Source organism: Balearica regulorum, chromosome Z, assembly GCF_011004875.1.
Source record: "Balearica regulorum gibbericeps isolate bBalReg1 chromosome Z, bBalReg1.pri, whole genome shotgun sequence".
Classification (NCBI taxonomy): Eukaryota; Metazoa; Chordata; class Aves; order Gruiformes; family Gruidae; genus Balearica; species Balearica regulorum.
In genome coordinates, this window is record NC_046220.1 from 62,560,375 (window position 1) to 62,584,230 (window position 23,856).

At 40.3% G+C, this 23,856-nt stretch overlaps 1 protein-coding gene across 5 annotated transcripts in view; it reads right to left on the reverse strand.

Moving 5' to 3' along the window:
• Positions 1–4,549: 4,549 nt before the first annotated feature.
• MAST4 (microtubule associated serine/threonine kinase family member 4) overlaps positions 4,550–23,856 on the reverse strand; it is a 285,948-nt gene continuing 266,641 nt past the window's right edge. For all 5 annotated transcript variants that reach the window (XM_075739819.1, XM_075739818.1, XM_075739820.1 and 2 more), the window contains 10 exons: positions 23,568–23,680; positions 21,531–21,658; positions 21,196–21,428; positions 19,204–19,404; positions 16,525–16,754; positions 14,550–14,672; positions 12,640–12,776; positions 11,728–11,906; positions 10,133–10,893; positions 4,550–10,102 (listed from right to left, as the gene is read on the reverse strand). In XM_075739819.1, coding sequence (XP_075595934.1) covers positions 6,962–10,102; positions 10,133–10,893; positions 11,728–11,906; positions 12,640–12,776; positions 14,550–14,672; positions 16,525–16,754; positions 19,204–19,404; positions 21,196–21,428; positions 21,531–21,658; positions 23,568–23,680 — 5,246 coding nt within the window. In that variant the 3' untranslated portion in view covers positions 4,550–6,961. The remainder of the gene's footprint in view (positions 10,103–10,132; positions 10,894–11,727; positions 11,907–12,639; positions 12,777–14,549; positions 14,673–16,524; positions 16,755–19,203; positions 19,405–21,195; positions 21,429–21,530; positions 21,659–23,567; positions 23,681–23,856) is intronic.

A 23,856-nucleotide genomic window follows, 5' to 3' on the forward strand; every position in this document is an offset into this window, starting at 1 on the left:
GCAGATCTAACACAACGTGGATTCTTGCAGTTTGCAGATGCCTTCACATCACGTACGCCGCCTGCCTTACCCCACAGCTTCTCCTCCTGTCTTTGTAGCCACGTGCTGCCCAAGGGCACGCAGGAAGAAATGTTTGATGTTTCTTCTCTAGTTGCCTCTAAACACTCCCAGATTTTGGACACTAGGATGTTTCCTCTCCTCACAACTCTCCACATTCCCTGTTTCTGCAGCTACTGACACGCTCTGCACAGAAACCTTCTCCTGACCCCGTCAGCAGGCACCGTGCTCCAACTGCAGAATGCCAAAGCTGCGCAGGCTGCCTCTGTCAGACAAGTCCTTCTGCAAGGACCAGCCTAAGGGAGAGAAATGTCGCTGAGTGAGCCACGCTGCCCGAGGCGAGGATTCCCTGTCTCATCCTTGGGAGCAAGGCAGGGATGTTCCTGAAGTCAAACTAGGGTTCAAGGCGCACGTTCTCCTCCCTCTGCAAATCCAACTGGTTAAACGAGCAACCTCCAATAATTGCGTTATCTAACAATCCAGTGTGGATGCCGATGTGTGCACCATACACAAGAGAGACCTGCTTCTTCCATTGTTTTACTCTTAAATTTGTGGGTTTGGGAAAGTGACAGACAAATAGTGAAGTTAAAAGGGAGTATGACATGGTTCATAGTTTGGGATAGGTGCAAAAAAATTGCTGCAAGTATCAGGTAGTAACTGCAGGACACCCACAAACATCAGTGGCTTGAGGGTGAAACTGCATGTTGGGCTGATGCTTTCTGAAATGTCTCTTCGTCTGGAGAGAAGAACACAGGATTTAAATGCTACCAGTTTCTGAAATGCTATCCAGTGTCATGGTGTAGACTCGTGTAGATGTTAGGTGGTTAAACATCAAAGACAGCTGAAAAGGCAAAATGGTGAACATGTTCCTGTGCAATATGTATTTGCACACAGAGTATTAAGTACAGACTTCTCTACGACCCATCCCTTTCCCTCTACACAAGTTGTTTTTCATGATCGTATTTTCATCTGTTGTCACTTTCATTTTCCTTTGATTTGCTTTACAGTGTCATCTCTGCTTTCTTATTTGCCTGCAAAATGCCATTCATAGGACACCATGTGAACAACAGTGCTGAACAGGATACACTCTGTGTTTCAGGGTATGCAAGTACTAAATACAGGGACTGATTATTCTGAAGGAAAATTTATACATGGCTATAATACATTAAAATGTCCAGATTATATATTAAAACTTTTTGAAGTCCAAAGATTTATTTTCTGGGATTACTTAAGAAGGATACACATGGAAAGAGACAGTAGATTTATTTTTCTTTATAGAATTTGTTTACCCAGCCAAGGTCTGATCTGATGCAGTCTTTGGTTTCCAGTCAGGCCTTTTTCAATTTCATTTTCAAATACAGCTGGGGAGCCGGCACACAGAGAGACCAAGGGAGTCGCCTGAGGCAAACGGTGCCTAACAGGGCTGAGCTCACCGCCATCCTGGTGCCTGGGCTACAGATGTCACTGAAGTCACGGTACAACACAAAAGTGCAAAACAGACTTCATTATCAGTATTTACACAGAGAAAACACTTGAGCAGGTCTTAGCTAATGAGTCCCATTTCAGATACTGGTAAGCACTTATCTTTATTTCAATTGGACAAAACAAAACTCAGAGCCAAGCTCTTCCTTCCCCAACTGTGCTTAAACAATCGGTAAGATGGAAGTAAATTTTGAAAGATTTTATTTTGAACAAGATGTTTGAAGAGGCCAATTTATAAATCTGTTGACTTTAAAAAAAATCCTGATGTCGATGACGCATCTTTTAAGATCTTTCTTTCGTTCACTAGTCTTGTTTGTACTTAGGAAAAGAGCAGGTGAGATCCCTTCCCAACCACTCACTCATACCATACCTCCTCATCTGGCAAATACAATGGAAATTCTTCTCCCCCAGCAGCAGATGACATCCTTTTCCAGCAAATCTCAGACAGCCTCTTGCCCCTGATCCAATTCACACCTGCACTTTTCTAGCACACAGCAAGCCCTTCAACTTACCTACGTTATTACTGTCTTCTTACTCTGCAGCCTTCTCCACTGTTCTGATGCTCCCAACACTGTGCAGCTTGAACCATAACCTCTAATGTCACCTCCTACCCTCAGTTCATTCTAATCCATTCTTGGCAGATGTCTGGGACATTGAGCTGGTCAATGCTATCGAGTACTACATGATAGCTATACTCAGTGGAAAGAAAAACTGTTGCTAACCCAAGCCATGAACTGGGACATACATCCATATACCATATAGTATATTCCTGTCCTGTGATTTATTCTGAGCTGCTATCTGAGCTACCATCCAAATCCCAAGTTTGGTATCCCTGCTAAGTCTAGCAAACGACATGGAACAAATATATCAGGTCCAAGAGAGCATAGCAAACTGGACGTTCAGTGCTGAAGAAGGCAGCTCACATTTCCCTTGCAGACCATGAAAGCACTCCTGTCGCAGGTGAGGTGCAGTCTCTTCTTGTAACAGTAGAAGCGAGGATACCAGGCCATGACATGTAATACTTTTAACCTTTCTCTTCCAATTTCTTCCTCAACACAAACCCCTTACACCACCCCTTTCCTCTGCCCCTGAACGCAATGGACACCCACCCTTGCACGTGCCTCCCCAGGCAGAGGCGACTGCTGGTGTCTGCAGGCAGAGATGGCGCAGCAGGCAGAGCAACAGGATCCAGAATCAATCCTCTACTATAGCACAATTTCCTTTCCCTGAGCTGCTGGATCCTGCTCTCCCCTCCTGGACTCATCACAGCCCCTGCCAGTGCACCAATTTTGCAGACTATCTGCCTTTGGCTGGGTTGAAGCAAGCTGGAAGGTTGGGAGTGACCTGCAGCTTCCCCTTACTTACTGGTTTCAAACAGAGAGCAAAACAGGAAAAGTGATGCCGTAACACTGCTGCGCTTGTGTCCCGTGCTGCTCAGGGTGAGATTAACTTTTTAATTCTCTGTGCGGTAATCAGAAGTAACAACAATTACTTTAGAGGTTCAAACCAATCATAAATTTACTTAAAACTCAGTGGAACTACAAAAGATAGAGGCTTGGCAAAGGTCATAACAATGCTCAAAACTTAGCAGAACAGGGTTTAGCAAAACATGTGACAGTATTACCCTAATGTGCCAAAAATTAAGTTAGAGACAAAGAGAGTGATAGGAAAAGAAAGAGAGAAAGAAAAGAGAGAGAACAAAGATATCACCACTCTTAGATTCAGCTATCTTCTCTGCTCGTAGTTGCAGTCTTCAGGTGGCGGGCGTGTGTCGAAAACTTGTTTTCCCTTTTTATAACCTGATGTACCCGCCCCATAGGCAGGAGTCTGTCATCACTGAGCAGGCGCAGTATGTGCTCAGGAATGTTCAGAAATGTTCTAGAAATGAGTTGAGTTGTGGGGGTCCAGGGGACTCACTGCCCTTCCCCCCCCCCCCCCCGGGGCTGACCAAGTGAGCAGTGATCTGTCACAGGCACATGGTGCACAGCGCACAGATGGTCTTTGTTTACGTGCTTCAGGAATAGAGGAGTGGTCTCACCAGACATTATCCTGCCTCCTCTGCAGCCTCCATTCTCGGTCAACACTCCCTGGTCATCATCAGCCCATCCCTGTCCATGTCAAGATGGGTGTTTACGACATTCACTTGTTATCAGGGCCTTACAACTTGGTTTTGTACACAGGAAAAACATAGGGAAAACAAAGCAACAGTAAAATGTGAACAAAACCAACCCCCTTGATGGGCAAACAGTTCCTGGCATGTGCCAACCAGCTGTGCAGAGCTGCCAGCAATGGAAGAGTAAAGACATGTGTATTTTAACGGGCACGGCTCCTCTGCAAGAAGTGGAAAAATGAAAATCAGGGCAGCTATAAGCCTTCCCTGTTGCTCCTCCCACCAAAAGGATTTTTCTTCATCAAAGAGGCCACTGGATACTACAGTGCTCTGCTCCATCTCCCCTGTCTGGTTCACCACATCTACTTTATCTTCTGAGAAAAAAAGGATAAAGGAAGATTTGATGGTATTCAAGGGGTAGAAATTTCAAAACTGAAGAAAACATTACACTTACACATGCTCCAGGAATTTGTTAAGGCTGAAAATTTAGTGTAAATAAAAATACGTAGAAAGACGAGGTATTTTGAGATGGTACTAAAAAACATACTGAACTATTGTAATGAATGATGACACATGTTTTGGAGGAAATATTTAAATGTCACATTATAGCCAATGCCGTTGTTAGTGACCATCATCACCCTGTGCCTACCTACCCAACAGCAGAACAGTGGCTCCAGCCACTGCCTGGGATGAGATACTATGCAGACCTCCTCCGTCTCCAGACAACACTGCATTTCCTCAGGCAAAACGTTCGGCCAGCATGCACCTTAAGGGGTGCACTGAGTTTGCCCCAAAGAATAAAACCAAACAACTGTCCACCTCTAAGCAGAGCAGAGATGTGCCTGAAGTTACAGAAGTGAAAGTAGTTCAAGGAAAAACACTAACACAATAGTGTTTCATGCTGAATTTTTATTTCAATGTTATACAACTGCATAAGTATAAATACTCATGTTCAATATACAACAATTATGACATCCATAAGGAGTTTCTTAGAGAAAATAAGACTGCAAACACTTTATTGCACAGACCCTAACAATTTTTTTTTTTTTTTTTTCAAGCTGAGGAATCTACAGCAGGACGTCTACAAAAGAACACATCAGATCTACAATCACATAAAGACTGACCAAGTAGAACACAGGCAGAAGGATCTAACAGCTCACTAATAAGGCAAACACCAACAAACAGGTACTACATAAACACAAGCTTAAGCACTGTTACACTTTCAAAATGCAAAGAACTTATTTGTCAGAAGTGATAATGAACTATACAAAATATACATAAAGGTATACTGTAAACAAAGATAGATGTGCTTAAAAGGAACTAAGAGGATAGTTGAAAAAATGCAAAGACTGTAAACTAGGAAATACCTCCCAGACAGAAATGTTATTTTGAAGTGCTTTAGTGTTCATTTGTAGTAACTGCCAAAGCACAGATGAACTGTAAATGTTGAGACCATTTTATCTTTTAAACTGCTCAAAAAATACCATCCATTGCTCACACTAGTAGCTCCTCTGTGAATGCATCAAAAGCAGTATGAATGTTCTACTGCCACATGAAAGATCAGGAGTTGTTTGTGATATTACCTTTCCATGACAGGTTTGCTGTAATCCAACTCAACTAATCAGTATAACGAAGTTTTCACCAGAGGAAAATGAATTCTGTGCATTGTCAGTTGTGATACAAACCTCCAAGTCAAGATTACACTGTGCTTTTATGAACAATTTTCTAGCTTTTGAGACAGAAAGACAATCTGTAAGCCCTGATGAAACAGGTAGGGGCCTACCTCCACTGTGGGTACAGATAACAGAAATAAGCAAAACTACCATTTTATTGATCCCCATCGTTAAAAAACACGCATCTGGTAAGGGTATTTTGTAGTGCTTCTATACATGTTTCAAATTTTACCTTTCATCCTTCAAAACTAACTAAATACCTCCACGCTAAAGCGATCAAAGTCTACATGTTCCACAGTATACAAAATTTAAATAAGGCTTAGCAAAAGTAAAAAGACGGTCACATTCTAGCACCAAATAGCTCCAACAGGTTCCTTTGTTACAAAATGCTTCTTTTAGAATTACAGTATTTACTTTTTTGCATACAAATAAAAAGATTATGTTATGAAATGTATGGAGCTACTTAATGCATTTAGAAATGAATGTGAAACCCAGAATTACTTGCTAAAAACAGCAAGTTTAGTCTACAACATAAGGCCCCAGCTATGTATTAAAATGTATCAGATGTCCTGAACTTTTCTGAAGATACTGAAATAGCTTTTTTTCTTTTTTACCTTACTTGTCATAAAACAGAAAAAAGCTACAGCTGCATGAAGCTAATTATGCAGACCTACATACCATGACAATGTGTATTCTCTAAATGTATTAAAAACCAGGGATGAACATACTAGTACTGCAAGTCATGTGCTTATACTTGTGCCTCACACTGTAAGGGTCTGAATTTAAAGAAGCTCAAGGAACTCAGGAGAGGGTTGCAGCAAAAACTAAACACACAGCATGTGCTTTAGAGTCTCAGCCTTGTCTGAGGGGAAAGTTACAGAACACGCTCCCAAGAGACAAGATGAGAACCACCATCTCAGCAGAGAACATGACTCATGCTGGGATGCCCTGACAACCAAGTGGTCCTCCCGGTGCTTTAACAACACCCACGCTGAGACAGGCTTTGTGTGGTAGGGAGATGCAGTTAGGTCTTGTGTTAGGATCTGGTGAAGCAGTCAGTCAGTCAGGTACAGTACTATCAAAATCGGATTATTAAAAATACATGTAAAAACTCACAATAAGTCACCACATTTATTCTGTACTAGTACTTTTTCAACCTCTAGCTAGGATTTTTAGTAAGTAAAAACGTGGCCTGTTTTTTCCAGTCAGACCAAGGCTGGTGCATGTCCATGCCAGGTCTGAGTTTTAATAATTCAGTTTCATATCTGAGTCTGGCAAATAAGTAGCAAAGCAACTATCTTAAAAAAGGGGAGAGTAAACAATGCAATCAGCAGCGAAGTATAGATGCTACATTCAAACCCCAAACACATTGCTAGGTATTTACAAAGGAAATCTTTTCTTCAACAGCTCTCAGCTGTAAAGGTATTTTTGTACAAATACTATATGGTAACAGTTTTACCGGTTACAATTGGGAAGGCATTTTGAAAAAAGTCCTCTCTTTACATATCCCCATCCTTTTTCTGCAGTGACATGAAAGTTTTGCTGCACAAAGACATGACACAGTGCTGGTTTAAAGGCAGTCCAATATATTGACATTGTTTCAGCTAGTCTTGAGCTCACACCTACTAGATCTTAAAACTTAACAGGATTTTTTGTGAGGACTACTCCGTGAAGGTTCCTTTCCTCGCCGCTGCCGAGCTGAGTCTTTGTCGTTAGAAAGTGCGTTAGAGCGGTCAGGTGTAGTGGCTGACCTGGATAAATCTTTACCTACATTCTGTTTTCTTGAAGCAGACAGCTGAGGTTGAACAGCATCTTTTCCCTTTACCTCCACAGTGTTAAGAAAAAAAGACTTCTCTTGATTTCCAGGTTTACCTCCAAGGTTTGAAGCAGGGTGGTGGGCTTCTACAGCAACAGCAGCACTGTGCAAGGCCATCAGAGAAACACTTTTAGTAATTTCTGCCTTACCGCTCCCTGCGGAAGAGGTGCTTTTCTTACTTAGTTCCTTGCAGGTTGCAGGAAGCTCAGGTAAGCCTGCTTTAACCTTTGCTGAAGATGCATCACTCTTCACTGATGACAAAACAGGTATTTCTTGTCTATATTCAGAGAAATTGGCTGAAGAAGTCAGTGGCTTTCCTGGTGTTGCAGCTACACGACAAGAACTCTGCCCACTGGCAGCCGACACATGTTTGGTTGCAATCTGCTTGTTTGCATCCTCTGGCTGTTTTTGATTAACTTGTCCTTTCCCTTTTGGATCTTGAGAGCTTTTGATACTTGCAGTTGCTTTTTCTGCTCCTTTCCCTCTGGCATCACAGTTTGCGAGGCAAACGGTAGGCTCTACTTTCCCACTGTCAAACTGAACATAAAGTGCATCAGTGCATATTTTTCCTTCAGGTCTTTTGTCTGCAGACATCATCTGGTTACTAGGATTTCTGTCTGCCTGTTTGTTCAGCAAGAGACAGTCTTTCACAGTGGAAAACTTTGGAGATGTGGTTTGTTTTTCACTGAGCTGAAGTTGCTTTTGATCAGCAGATTCCCCCAAAACTGCTGGTTCTTCCCTCTGCATCTGCCCTGCTGGTTCTTGCCTCTGCATCTGCTTAGAACTCTCTCGGCCTGCTGGTACCAGGCCAACAGCAGAGGATTTGGGTTTGGCGTCAGGGGTGATGCTGCTCATTTGGAGCGTGGCTACTGAACCATGCTCCAAATTTACAGGCCTTTCGGCCTGCACATGCTCATTGTTCATTTTTCTCAAAGAGCCTGAGACAGAAGAAAGGGGATCTAGCACATTTTTACTGGCAAGCTTCCCATCTTTCCAGGAGCTGGTAGACAGCTGAATAATAGTTTCTTTTTCTGTTACGGTTGGAGTGTATGGTTTTTGTGACAATGTCTGTTTATCCAAGTACTTAGACTTAGAGGAACTCATATCAGAGACTGGCCTGTGTTTATTACTGCTGCTTTCCACATAGGTGGCAACAGGCTTCACATGTTCTTGAACACCTATATGAACATCTACAGCAGAGCTTCTGCTTACAGTGTCTCTCACAGCAGGGGAGCCTGAAGCATTAAGTTGCTGCCGAGGAACCTGGCTGGACTGCTCTCTCTCAGTAGTTTGAAGCCTTATGTCAGTGGGCTGTTTCTGATCTTTCTTTCCTAAATCTTTGGCATTGTCCTTCTGCACAGAGGAAACTGGTGCAGACTTCTCATTTTTAGGATCACAATCTATGGAGGGTTGCATGGGCCATTTGGGTGGAAGAGCTTCAGTCTTTGACTCTATGATAACTTTCTTAGACTCACCAAGAACTTTCTGTATGGTTTTATCCCGTTCCACAAAACTACTAGCAACACTACTGTCATCTTTGCCTAACTGTTTCAGTGATTCTCTGCCATCCTTATGTTGTGCCTTGGGGTCAGCTGTCTGCATCTGAGGTGGAATGGCAAAATCAGCACAATTTTTTTCACTGCTTTTGGAGTAGCTTGTTATCATGACATCTGAGACAGATACCTTCAGAGATGATTCCCTGATCACCTCCACCTTCGCAGGGACAGGCTCAGCACTTCTCTGGGCTACCAGCTGTTTGGCAGGCAACTCCTTTTGTATTTGCTTCTCTTTTCCTACAGCTTTTTCAGGAGTGTTTTGGACAGCAGAGAGTTTGGAGAGCATTTCAGTAGTTTTAACACTCTGACTTTGAATAACACAAGACTTCACCTCCATTGAATTGTCCTTCTGTTTTGAAGGGGATGTGTCTTTCTTTTGAACAGCTTCGGTAACAGAAATACTGCCTTTAGTAGCTGGACTAGAAACCTTTTTCTCTGTTACTACTTCTGCAGCTGCAGGGATGACTGGTAGATTTGGAGAACTCTTGCTTGTTTGCAGAACCTGAGGCTCTGATACGCTGACTTTGCCAAATTTTGAATAGCTTAATGACTGCTCTTTCTCACAGGCCAGTTCTGCCTTTCCACCACTCCCCTGTGGTGCTGAGGGTTTAGAAGATCCCCCATCACTGCTGGTGCTCTGTCCTTCGGGAAGGACACTGCACAAAGGCAGTTCAGTCTTCGAAGCTTGTGGCCCAGAAAGTAAGGCAATGTCTAGTGTGCCTTCTATGGGCTTCAAACAGGAAACAGACCTCCCATCGAGTTTATATTCTGAAGGACTTTTTCTGACAGGAGCCTCAGTGGAAATAAGGGCTGATTTTTCCACACTGATGTCTGATCGGCCATTCAAGGTCTTGAGAGGAACAAAAGAAACTGAGTTAATCTGAGCCGCATGTGCGCTGCCAATAAATGTTCTACCATCGGCAACTGTAGTGGAGTCCTGCTGTACGTTTATGGGTCTGCCGGTATTAAGTTGAAGGCATTCATGAATGTTTGATGTCAGTTTGGGTTTTAGCACTGGACAGACACTGTCATCTTTTTCTTCAATGGACATTTTCTTTCTAAGATAATCAATATTTGCAAGTTTACCATCTAATCTTTCAAATTTAACAAATTCTTTTGCTGGTACATTTTTATCTGTGTTTTCTCCCTTTCCATTTAGCATCCTGTCAGAGGACTGAGGTAGCATATCTTGCAGTGTACATGGAGGGGAAATTCTTTTGAAATCATAAGAAATATGACTGAGTTCATTAGGTGGAGACCCATGACACAACATCTGTGTATCTAAAGCAACACCATCATTTGATCTCAAGCTTGCATTCTTTTGAAGGGTGTCTTTGAGTATGCCACCAGCTGACTGGGTCTCCAAAGCAACTATTTTTGTTTCAAACTGATTTGATCTTTCTAATACCTTCTCAAACTGATTTGATCTTTCTAATACCTTCTGGAATGCTTTTTTGTCTCTTTCTTCCAGTCTTAAGGTATTGGGATTTTCTGGTTCACTGCTAGGTTCATGTATAGCAGCACTGGCTTTTTCAGCAAAATCTTGCTTTTTCATAACTATTTTGACCTTCAGCTTCTCTCTGTCTAGCTCATCAATGGATTCTTGCCTACCTAATTTTCGTGAGATGGGTCGTTTCAAGCAGCCCTGCTCTGCAGGCCTGACTCGCGTGAGTGACGGCACATCACATACATTCTCCTCCAAGCTCTGAAGAGTTACTTCCCTTTGGGACAACTCTCTATTCACTTCTTCCTGGGTCACTTCCAGACTGTGTTTTCGTGAACATAAGTGTTTCTTATCAGTGCCATAAGAGGGTGCGAGTTTCTCTTCAGATTGGACTCTCTTTAATAGTGGAGATCTTGGTGGCTCTGCACTCTTTGGCCTAACAATATGCCTTACAATAGTTGGAGGAGAGTGCATTTTGCTAGGGAAAGACTGAGCTATTTTAGTACTTCCAATTGAATGGCCTAGCAATGGTGATGGAGATCGCTGAGGAGATGTCGGCTGGGGTGTTGGAGAAGGTGTCCGTGCAAGAGGAGAGAGAGGAATGCTGCCAGCTGATTTGCGTCTTCCTGACCTGTATCTTTGCCCACCAAGCTTTGGACCCAAGCCATGAAGAGTGCTGGGTCTTATGTGTCCTGAACCAGCTGGAGAATTGGGAGCACTTGAACTAGGGGAGCTACTCTGGGAAGAGTTAGTACCTACAAAAAGAACAAACAAACCAAAGGTAAGATTAGCAAGATTTTTTGAATCTTGTCTAAATGTTCAGTGAGAGACAGAGCTTTCACTAGTCCAAAAGGCCTATGTGCTGTCTGCTGCCACAATATTCCAAAATTTGGAAGGTTTTGAGCAACTGGGCTGTAAACACCTCATCATTCCAATTACATTACTATTTCTCCCTTTCCCCCCCTCTCTTTCATCATCTCCTTTAAGTTATCATTTCCTTCTTTTTAAATAGAATAGCTAATGCTTTCTGCAACTTCAAAGCAATGATCAAGGCTTTCCAAATTTACCTTTGCTAAGGGACTGTACAACAGCTGTCACTTTTAGTACACAGTAAAATCATGACAGAAGTAAAACAGAAAAAAGGGGCAGGCTTTTAGGAGCCAGAAAGATGCATATTTCAGCACCCAGACAATCTTTTCAGCAATAAAACTGCATTCATAAGTGCCCATGCTAGTTCCAATATGTAGCAACTTTTTCCTCACTTTCATTCCTCTTAAATCAGCCAAGATTCCACCTTTTACTCCAAACTTGGATTGTATATTACTGAACTTAGAGCCATTGGACTTGGATTTAAACTCTGGGACAAACATAGCAGACAGTTCCCTTTTAGGTGTTTCTGTATCATGAAAACATCTTTGATGTTGCATCAGGAATCTTTTTCGCTTTTTCCAGACAGAAACCACATGTTCAATGATTACGCTTGTTAGAGCTGACTACTCTTAGCAAAGTGTTAACAGATCTGGGAGGCTCACAAGAAGTAGAGCACACTTCAAGTCCTCTTCCTCTGCCCTCCACTTCTTCACACTCACCAGATGGAAAATCAGTAGAGCGATAGCTTGGGGTAGGTGATCTAGGAGATAAGCTGTGCGTTGGAGACCCAGGCAAGCTCTCCCCTGATGAAAGTGATCGGTTCAGGCAGGAGAAACTTCTGCTGGTGTGAAGAAGAGGAGAGGGCTGCTTGGCCAGCTTTTTAAAGAGAGATCTTCTCCTAGCGTGAGAAGAGCACAATATTAATCAGATGTTAAGATTCACAGAAGAAACCATTTCCACAGGCAAAACTCTTGCAAGCTGACATTGCTTCCTCTCTCCACACTCAGAAAAGCAAGTATTAAATCTATGTTTACATGAAAGCAAACCATGCTGCAGAGTGTGAAGTTTAGAAAATATATTGATTTGCTAATAGGTGGGATAGATATTGTAACTAAATCTATTTGTACTAAAATCTACTCACTGTATTTCATAAGAATGGTTAGCTCCTTATGAGTATAAATCTTTATTTTCTTAATATAAGAGCCCACCAAAACTGAAAGAATATCTATAAAGTACTAGCAATGTATTTACAAAATACACATAAACTTTCCAGAGAACTAAAAATGGCCATAAACTTAGGATTAGAAAGTTTAATTAAACAAGTGCAAAAAGATATACATTTTGTATATAAATTGGTATATAAAATAATATAAATTAAGATGCAACCTCAGTTATTCACTTTCTTCCTCATATCTATGTGTGTGCCATGCAAAATTTTTAGGAGTTATTTTAACAGATCTAGTTTAGGTAAAACAGGATTGGAGAGAAAAAGTGACAACCGTAGGCTCTCATAGAAGAAGGTAAAAAGATGTAAAAGACAAGAGAGAACTGTATTAACTTCATATTTTAAATTGTTACATATACAAAAATACAAGGAAACATATTCATCATGAAACTAAAGGATTACTCACCTCTCTAAACTCTCTTTCTTCTTGGTTTTCTTACTGCGCCTGACCATTCGGCTCCTGTAGCTATTTCGCCTGGCAGGTCCGGTCTTGATGGAAGTGTTTTCAAAAGGGGTTGTTGTTACTGAGACTTTGTTACCACTCTGCCAAAAAAGGAGGAGGAACCTTTAGGCCTCAGTAATGCAGGATGACTTTGCCTTAATTTGAAGCTACATGACAAATGTGAATGCAACAAGACAGAACTCTGGCATCAGAGTGAGAGCTGGCAGTGTAGGGAACCCTATGCAGGTGGTGCCAGGCTAATTTATGTCAGATACACAATGATTAGAAAAATCCTCAAATTCTGCCAAATTTCCTAAACTTCCTCTGTTCCAGCTTCAGGACAAGGAGAAATACCAATAACTGTAGCTAGACAGGAAGAGTCCAAGGATTGACCAAGATGGCAATTTTCAAGATGAAAGCTTCTACAGAAACATCCTATTTTCCCACAAAGAACAGCGGTCACTGTGCAGTGGTTCATTCACTGGCCATTCAGGCCTCAGGATACCAACTGTTACAATGATAAAATGGAGAAGAAAACTTAATCTTCATTATCAATCCCAAACAGTCCTTTTATCTTGATCAAAAGAGATTAACAAATATAATTTAAGTTCAGCTTTTTAGGACTGTTGGCATGAATGGCTAATTCAATAAATAAAACCAACTGGAAATATCTATATATTAAAAATCTGTATCTCCTGCCCAGCACCGTACACTACTACAGTGAACTTTTCAAAGGAATTCCAATATCCCAAATTAATTTATGATACAGCACATTTGGATAAACAGCAATCTCTCAGTTTGAGTTTACTCTTGTAAGTAGTGTGCAGGGTTGTCATGTTTCTCTTTTTCTGCATCTGACACAGAAAACAACTGCACAGCCAGCTGTCTAAAATTCCAGATTTTCTCTTACACATTTCTTGCAAAATTGGAAGACTTGGAAATTCCTCCTGGTTTCAGAGAAGAAAAATGAAGACTTAAGGAAAAGTGTATTTTTCATCTTTCCTCAGCTCTTTATATTTCCCCACCACTTCACTGATTTCCAATCTTCTTTTATAACTGACTACTTTTGACAAGAAAGCTCTGCGTGCAACACCATAAACTGTCAATAAGGCAGGCAGTAAATACACAGCTGTCTAAAATAATTCTGACTTATGTTAGTCTGTGCAGAAAAGATTACATAAAAACTGCAATTATGATGAGCTGCAGTGAAAAGCTAAGACACTACTGTTCATTAAAATGCTGGTCTTTTTGTTTGTTTGCTTTTATGGAAAAATTATAATCTTCTAATAGGACAGACCTCAGAAACCTCCACAAGAGAAAAATGTCATAGATTATACATAAAAGTCCAACTGCAGGATCAGAACTTCATTAAGCAAAGAAGCTCTGTGGGACATGCCTAGCTATATATGAGACAAAATCCTTTTGGGCCTTAAGATTATGAAAGACAAGTTCCTGTACAGTAGGCAAGAAAATATTTCATATTCTTTGTTTCCACTTTTCCTCACTGATTTCAGTTTAAAAGGAGAAAATGAGAAGTAGCATCATCATTAAAAGCCTGAATTAGCTGATGAAGAAGGAGAAATTCAAGAAAGTGCCTGAAAATGTCAGATTTTTTGAGACACAGGGACATCTCTCTGTGTCAGTGCCTTGAATGTACTTCAACTATCTCAGCAGTAGTGCCAGTTTATTTCAGAGAAAATCGTAGCAGGATGTATGAAGTCATTGACCTTTCTCCAGTTCTGTGCAACGGGAGCTTAAGAGTTTGTACTTGAACAACCACAAAATCTGGTAACTGATCTCTGAAGGAAACAAAAATAACCCCTCAATCCTTGGTGAAAACAAGTGCTTTTGTATCCCAGTTGTCCAAGAGTTACCTTTAACAACAACTCAATGACTTCCGTATGAACAAGACCATGCACTGGCTCTCCATTGATATGAGTAATCAGGTCTCCAGCTTTTAAGCCCGCTTGGTAAGCTGCACCTCCTTCTTCCACATTCTGGAAATCAGAGACAAAGAATATACACAAAATGGACTCCTGTTTAACTTTCATACTTTCAAGAGTAGGCTTTGTTTAATGAACTCTTTCTATAAAACCAGTTGACAATGAAGAATACTTACAGATCTTGAGTTATATATAGGAAGAAAAGAAGAAAAAACAGACCAGCCATTTTACCATCAACTACTTACTAAAACTGTATACTTACACAGGGTCTGTAATGATTTCAAAGGTGACAAACACTGCTTGTTGCCACTGGTATTAAGAAAGTTCTATAGAGCAAGGCAGTTTTCATGCATGATAAGGAAGGGGTGATTCATTCCCCATGGCAAAATTTCAGAATCAAATTAATATTTTCAGCAAATAACACTGAGAAATACTGATGTAATTAAGGCAGTGGTGACATGCAGTACCCTAATCATGATAAAAATGAACTCCACCATATAGTTAAGGGTTGTTTTCATTTGGTTCAAATTCGCCAGGCTGCCCATTAGAAGGAACAGTGCAGCACAAAGGTGACGAAGGACCAAAACTGAATTGTAAACTATTTTGAAGGTGGCTTAAATAAGTCAAAAAACAAAATATGCAAAAGCCAAAAAAGTATTATATTTTAAAATGAGCTTTTGAAGAATTTAAATCATGCAGCCACTACTGAGCCTATAGTGCTTACAGAGCTAAAAAACCAAACCTACACTATTTTGAAAAAAAGCCAACTTTTCACTTCTACTGCAATGTATAATTTTTTCCCCTTTCTTTCACTGTGATACTACACCAGTGGCAAGAAATCCAATCTTTTCATTTATTCCATTATCAAACGTACCCCACTCTCTAGATTCAATGTTCTTGATGGATTAATAGGTCTGAGAGATAAAAAACATCTTACTTGACAGCTGTGAAAGAACTACCAAAAAAAAGAGTAATACACTACCACATCAGTACCATTGCTACTTCAAAACCTGTAATACATATTTAAAACAAAGCACAATACAAAACTTCAAAGCTTCTGATATATTTGTAATAAATTTTTCAAAATTGTTTTAAGGTAGTTGAAATATTTCACTTTATACACACACACAATTTATATGTGTATCATATATAAATTATATAAAATATATAATTTGTTATCAACCTCAATTATAAAATAAATATAAATACATATATATTTTACAATCTGGGAGGCTGATAACCAATGAAATGCCAGAACTGCTGTATTTTCCCTTTAGCCTGTCTCCCACTTTGTTCAAATCACCAGTGAACAGAGGATCAAAAAATATATGATTTATTCAAGACAGTCAGTCTTTTTCCTGTGCCATAGAATCCTCAAAGGTATTCACAATTCCAAATGATTTGCACAGTTCTACACAAAAAGTCAAGTGCTTGAAATCAGCCTACTTGCATCTAGTAAAATACTGTTGACTTTCATGAGTCCTTTAATTGACACAGTTCCATAAACTCCATGTATATTTCAACAATTTCTGTTTATAATCTCCTAGTACTGTAGATCTTGCCTTCAGTTAGAGAAGCCGCACCAACCCTTTCGTTTTCTTTGATGTAGTAGTCTGAACTTAGACATGGCTGTTCACAATTGCCCAACTTGACAAAAGTGGAAGTGATCCATGCAGAAGGGCAACATCATATGCAGGTACCACTTCTGCCAAAGGTGGCTTGTGTTGTCCCTACAGCCAACACCGGTCTTGTGTACAGGCATGAATTTCATTCTAAGAAAATTGTTCGGCACATCACCACAATTTACGCAGTAACTGTTAACAGATACCAGAGGTACAAAAACCAAAAGCAAATACATCATTACAGTTTTCTGTGGCTGTATATAAGCAAAAAACTATTATCTTACCCAAACAATATGGTGTACAGTGTAGATATCGCTGTCACCAACGTAAACCCTGATTGCTCGGATGGTGAAGCCATACTTTTTTCCTGAACTATGAATTACTATTGGTTGATGAGGATTTGCAGCAGCAATCGATGAATCACGACTGGGAGATGAATCTCGGGAGGATGAAGGATCAGATGATAGGGAATGAGGGGACATAGGACTTCCCAAAGGAGAAACACCAAACACATCTGGAAGAAAAAAAATCTGCTTATTAGAGTACATTCTAAGCAGACAAAAATACAGACACAGAACAGGGAATTTGCTTAGTTTTATGACAGCTTTGTGTCAAAATATATCATTGTCTTTGCATAAACACTCTCTCCTCCTCAATCGATGTGTATCTTAGTGAATGAGAAGTTTGACCAACTACTAGATATTAGAACTAAATTTCTTTCCTGTAGCGTAAACTGTATTTTTTAATGCGAGGGTTAACTTGTTAGAAGTAGACTGCTTTTTCCTTTTAGATAGGAAACACAGTCATTGCTAACTTTGAAAGAACAATTGCAGCAGCATAAAACACGCTTTGGTGACTGTAACAGGTTGACAGCTCTGCAAAGGAATGCAGCCCAGAAACACTGCAGGTTTGGCATCCGTGCCAAGCAGTATCATGCGAGGGCAGACATGCTTTGACAGCAGAGACTCTAGTTCCTGGATGTGAGTCACCAGATGCTCCTAGAGATGGGTATCACTGGGCTAATGCTGAGATCCCACAGAACAACCAAGCCCCAAACAGGGTGTCACTGTCACCCTCTGGCTCTAAAACATGTCCAGATGACCCGCCCTCTGCTTTCTGCTGCGTGTGGGACACGTCCTGCGACTCTCAGCTACGTGACTCAGGTCGGGAACACTGGTTGTCTGTTGCTGTAGTTAATTTTACAGATAAACACAAATAAGATAGCTGTACCTAATATTGTCCAAAAACCCTAACGTGTAAGATTTAGGTTGATATAGTTATAATGACAACATTTTCAGGTACAGGCAAAGTTAAGTTTAGATTTTATAGAACGATGCTGAGATTAAACTGACAGAAAACGGTAGTTTAATGAGCACAGTAGCTTGGTCTATATCATCTCTGAACTTAGTGATTCTTACTTGACAGCTGTGAAAGAACTACCAAAATACAAATACTAAAAAATGTGTATATCATGCTCCTGTGATAGCTAATCTCAGTAATTACCACGCACTACAGGCTCTCTACAAGCAGAAAAAATAACCATGGTGCTAACTGTTACAGGGCTATACAAAAAGAACCACTTAAGACATTTGGGAGAGAAATATTATTTGGAAGAAAGAGTCTACGCAAGGAACAAGCCCAGCGTTTGCAAGTAACTTGCAGTTTTCAGCACCAACACTGCCCTGAACAGGCTGAGCACGTGGTCGCTATCTTTCTCATTGTATAAAGTCATCTCCACCTCCCTCATGCATTTTGTGAGAATGATCATTCACATTCGGACAGCATCACAGAAATGCTAAGTATTCTTTTCACTGTCACCTAGTTGTCCTCATTCAAGCAGGGGCAATTACTCCTCTGAGACTCAACATTTTCCTCTTGACTTATCTCATTAAAACATCCTCATGGTTAGCTGCTGGAATTACAGGTACTGCATAGGAAGCCTATGCCGCTCTTTGAACTGTATGGTGAAGAAGGGTAGAAAACATGAGGTGAATCAGAAATTCCCGGAGTAACAGGGATCAGATGGGTCTTTCAACTCTTCAAAACACATCTGCATGATAGCAGAGTGTTTGCTCACCAAGGTATTAAAGAGCACACAGGGCACGTGTGCTTTACAGCCCAAGGAGAGGTGAAGTCCGAGAGCCACAATCAACTCTCCAACACTGTACAATTCTCTACTAGCCTGAGGACTCAAAGCAACCTGCTGAAGTTAGTGTCAAAGCCACCTTTGAACATATGGAGCAAGTACAGGGTTATGTTACCAGATACTTAAATATCACACCTGAGGTCTCAAAGCAGCATATGGCCAATATACAAAGTTGAAATGTAATCCTACTTTTGGAAAAAATGCCTCAGATTTGGGAAATCTGGACTTTGATTCTGAACCAGTAAAAAGCAAAGCACCAATGGTTCATCTGGAAACACTCAATACTACTGTTACACTTCCACTTACTTATAGCGGTATTTCTGGCTTCAAATTTTGAGCACTTCATGTAAACCAACATAATACAAACAGGAGCCTACATGCTATTTCTATGTTTGTGACACTCCTCCAGCTTAACACCTTTCCTTATGGGAGATGAGACAGAACTAGTCAGGCTGAATGTGCTGCTGCAACAAACAGCTATTCTTGGAGCTGTACATAGTGAGCTACTTAAAACTTAAGCTACACTGCTGCAGGATGGGCCAAGGACTAAAGCCTGCATCCTGCTCTATGCACACAGTTGAACACAAAGTAGTCGCCACTAAGCTATACTTTTACCTGTCAGAGAAGGTTCCTCAGCTGTAACGTGACCACTGTAACTCACTGATGAAATTGCATCATCTAGCAATGCATTTGAACAAGTTAAACAAAAAAGTGTGACACAAAATCCATTCTGGACTCTCCAACATCTTGCATTTACGTCATAAAGCATCAAGTATGCATAAATCATAACTTTTTAAACAAAAAGATTTATCTCTACCTCCAGGGATCATGAGGGACAAAGCACTTGCAGAAAGGGACTTTGTAACTTTTCCAGAGATGATCTTTTTCTCTGTGCTTTCTAATCGCTGACGAGCCATATGAGATGCAACTTCACTGGGTGGCTTTGAGGAGTTATCGGTACTGTCCACGCTCTCACTTCTTCCATTTATCTGATCTAAGTGCTCTGAAAAACTGCCAACTGTACAAAGAAAAAGGGATAAACACATTGAGGGAAAACTGGGGGTCAGGGAAGGGAAAGGGTACAATTGTGAGATAGGAATTTTTCTTTCTGTTAAGATGTTCATAAAACAACATTACAGAAATCTGAGTAATTCTTCCTGACTTACAAAATGCATAAACATTAACAGAATGAATTGAAGCAACAGGTTTTTGTAGTCACTGACTAAAGTAAAAGAGACAAAAGCTGAAGCAAGTCTGGTATCTCAATATGTAGCACTCACCTGAGAGAACTTAATCATACATTTATTTTTCATGTAAAGTCCTCCTAAAATAAATGAAAGACTCCAATCCCACGTAAGTCACTATCGGCTTAACAACTTTTCCAAAATAATGAAAACAGTAAGTATAATTTTATTTTTACTTATTAAATTTCGCTTTTATTCTTTGGGTGGTTTTCTGCCACACAGGAGAAGGACACCTGGCACCACTAAACCCAGTATTACAACCATATCGGTATTGGTCTATCATAGGTAATGAACTTCCACAATACTAAATGGAGGAAGGACAACAATGTTTCAAACAATGAAAAAAACCATGAAGCTCTTGTGTCGCATGAACAACCTGCACGGGATTTCTTCAAAAATTGAAAGATGTCACAGGAAGTTTTATGACCTTACAAAACACGCACCAAGGGTAGGTCGCCTGTTTAAATACATAGCAGTAATTCTGAGTATTCCTTTAAGGCCACTGAACATCCTGAACACTGTGACTGCTGCACTAATGCCAACACCATAACATGGGACTGGGGGGAGTGAGCACAACTTGAGGTACAGCACAGTCAAGGTTTTAGACAAGGGAAGGAGATGGAAATGGTTGTGCAGCTGGATGAACCTAAGGAAATTTATTTTCCTGGAAACGGAGAGGAGGAAGTGGGAAGGAAAATGGGGACTATAAGGGAAATCAGGGGTATGGAAATAGAAAGGGGTAGCTTGAGAAAACTCAGTGAGGTACAGAAGAGAAATAAGTTGAAGACAGGTAAATGTGTAGAGAAGGTAATTAGAATCTATATATGGACAATCATAACATTGATAGATCTGTGTTAAGTATCAGGTCTTCCAACAGTTATACAAAACTCCTCTGAAAGTACAAAACCAGAAGATACCAGGGCCCTGTATCCTATTGAACTGTGTGCAAATACTTGAGCTGGGAGAGGGATACATAAAGGAAATAAATTAAGTAGGGAATGGTTTACAACACCCCATCCCAGATTCCTAATGACAAAAGTGACTTCTGAAAGTCAGACAACGCCAATTCTGAGAGGCAAACATCACTGAGATGTCTTAATTAAAAACACACAATGGTGCAGCACAGTGTGTTAGAATGTAGCAATACAGATCAGTTGGAACGACTGCAGGATGATCAATCAAAAGATCACCAACTTCAGTGAGGGAAGATATAAAAATAGTTCTTTAAGTGCTCAAGGGATCTAAGACTCCTTTTCTCCACAGAAGGATCCTGCAAAGGCTCTGTGGTCAAGTCACTGCTTTCTTCATTTGCCTAGCCGCCCTCCAGAGTCAGTGGGGTGACATCAAATGTTGGCATTTCCAAAAATGTTGAAAAACTTTCCCATACATATTTTCACAGGATTTTATTAGCTTCTGCCTGAGGCAAACCAGACCCCTCCTGGGATGGCTTTTTTTAAAAGTAATTCTGAAATACAGGACTACTAAATCCATGAATGCTTGTGCTAAACAAAGAAGGTCCACAACTGTTTCTACTGTAATCAGTCAGGAGACCCACTGTGAATTACCTGATAGTGTGGAGCTGCTGATCGTACTTGCTGGAGTGGTTACTTCAGGTTCATCTTGCACTATATCCCCACTCACAAACACAGGCTTTTCCTGTTCCTCCCGGGGTCCCACTAAGCCAGCAGAATCATCCTGTTCTCCTTCGGCTGATATGGCCAACTTCGGAAGCAAACCAGAACTGTGTTGCTGCCTGCTGCTCTCAGTGTCAGAGGAGATGGATGTAGATATTTGTTGTCTGCATTAAAAAGAAGCAAACTTTCGTGCAGCTATTGAGATAAGGAGGCCCGCTACCTGGCAAGCAGGACGTGGACCACTTCCAGCACCTTCTTCTACTTACATTTCAGAATATTCTGAACTCCAGCTTAAAGATTCCACAGAAGGCAATGTTACACTTTTTGTTTTGTCTCCTGCATCTTCCTTTTCTTCAGCTTGTGTTTGAGTGACTCGATCTATGCTACTAAAAACCTATTACAGACAAAAAAACCCACAAAAAAACTCATCACTTACATATTTGATATAAAAAGATATGCAGGAAAGCACATTTCAGGTTGTACTCTGCATGTTCTAAATGCTTATGTCGTACTTCAGAGTGCAAACTTCATATTTGTTGAGCCTTTTTAAATTTCCAAGAGTTTGTGTTCTTAAAATGCTTTCCTATTTTGCTTTCTTGGCTCCTCACGTACAGGGTCATGAATAACATCTGTTCTCATTATTAATTCATTAGCTTTCTCCCCATTTCACTGTGTGAACCAAGAGAGTAAAAACAAAATCCATAGCCTTGGGCTCTCTAGGTCACAGGACTAATGCACATCTTGGATTAATTCACAAACATAAAGCCAATCAAGGTAAAAAAAGCCCTAATCCTAAAATACTGACTTAGTATCAGTCAGGTGTGGAAAGCGGAAAAATTAATCTGAATTGACTTTGAAGTTACAAATAAATTACTTGGCTAAAGGATTTTAAAAAAATAAACTCTGATCATTGGAAGTCTGTTGTTTGCTTAGCTGACAAGCAGCACACAGAAATTGTCAGCTATATTTGCTGCAGCCTGAGAGGCACAGCTAGTGATGCAACGACATAACGACATTAAAGCAAACTATTACTGTGGTACAGAGCTTTCAAAAGGACAGAAGTTCACAGAATGAGGTTGGAAGGGACCTCTGCAGGTCATGTTGTCCAACCCCTCTGCACAAGCAGGGTCACCTAAAGCTGGTTGCTCAGGACCATGTCCAGATGGCTTTTGAAGCCAAGGATGGAGATTCTGCATCCTCTCTGGACAACCTGTGCCAGTGTTTGACAACCCTCACAGTGAAAAAAAGTTTCCTTGTGTTCATGCAGAACTTGCTGCGTTTCAGTTGTGCCCATTGCCTCTTGTCCAAGTTACCTCCAAAGAGACTGCGTCATTTACCAGTATCTGATTTTGAAACTTATCACTGAGTCAAAATAAGTACTTTACATAGAGTGAGCATAACTACATCCACGATCCCTGTCTCTGATCTTCCATGACATCACACATACAATACATATGTGGTACTGGGGAGCTAGAGTAAAATCCACCAATGCATTAAAGCATAACCCAGGACAAACATGATACACAGATTTACCAAATACCTTTAAACAGTTCCTAAAGGAGGTTAAAGAAACTTTTTAAATAGAAAACTTTTGAAAATCACTGCTGGATACTATGTTAAGACTAAAAGCACGCCCATTAGGCATTCCACTTCCATTATTTCCTGCCAAATTACCCTCCACAGTACTTTTCGAACATGTCCACTCTGCTCCCACTGGTGTCCCTTGTCCAGCAATAATCAGCTTTCATCTAAACTACATATACTACCCTTTGGACAGCTTTACCTTCAATTCACAGCATTCAAATCACTCCTTCGAATCCCTATTTCTCCTCGACCAAATCACATGCCAACTACTACTTTGCTTTTTTCCTTCAGTCTAATGTAATTTAATTAATAGCTACTACAGACTAGTACTGTAATCTTTGTTATGCCATCACCTGCAAGATACTCAGGAGCAACATGCAAATTACGTACAAGGAAACCAATGTAAGGAACACGCATTAGCATTTAACAGAATGGATTGCCTAAAATTTATCTACGCTATCATGAATTTTCTACAGAAAATACCAACCTGCCTATATAATTTCCTATTATCTTCTCAAGGATTCAAGAAATAACTTTCCTACATAATCTTCCCATGTTTTGATTTAACAGCATTCATTTCATTCTTGCTCAATTTCAGTTAACATTTCTTGAAGAAACAATATCCTATACATACTCCCATATCTAGCATTTCCAAAGCCTATAAAAGTAGCAAAACGTTTATGTACATAATACATACTGACATAACAATTTTTACTTACTTTTGAGAATCTGTGTGAACATGAGGAAAACTGTCTTATCTCCAAATTAAAATCTTCATCATTGGTATCATCTTCTTCCTCAGTTTCCATATGGTGGTATTTCTCAGAACGAGCTACAGACAAGGAAAATAAAGTACATGAATTTATCAGGAAGAATGGATACCAAGACTTAATATTAACTAAAACTGTAATTTTAGTCTTAAGATTATTTCTGCTGAAATGTAAAACCACCGGTAAAATGCAAGCTGCCATTGGTTCTGATAAAGATTTTCAAAACAGTTAGCAAAAG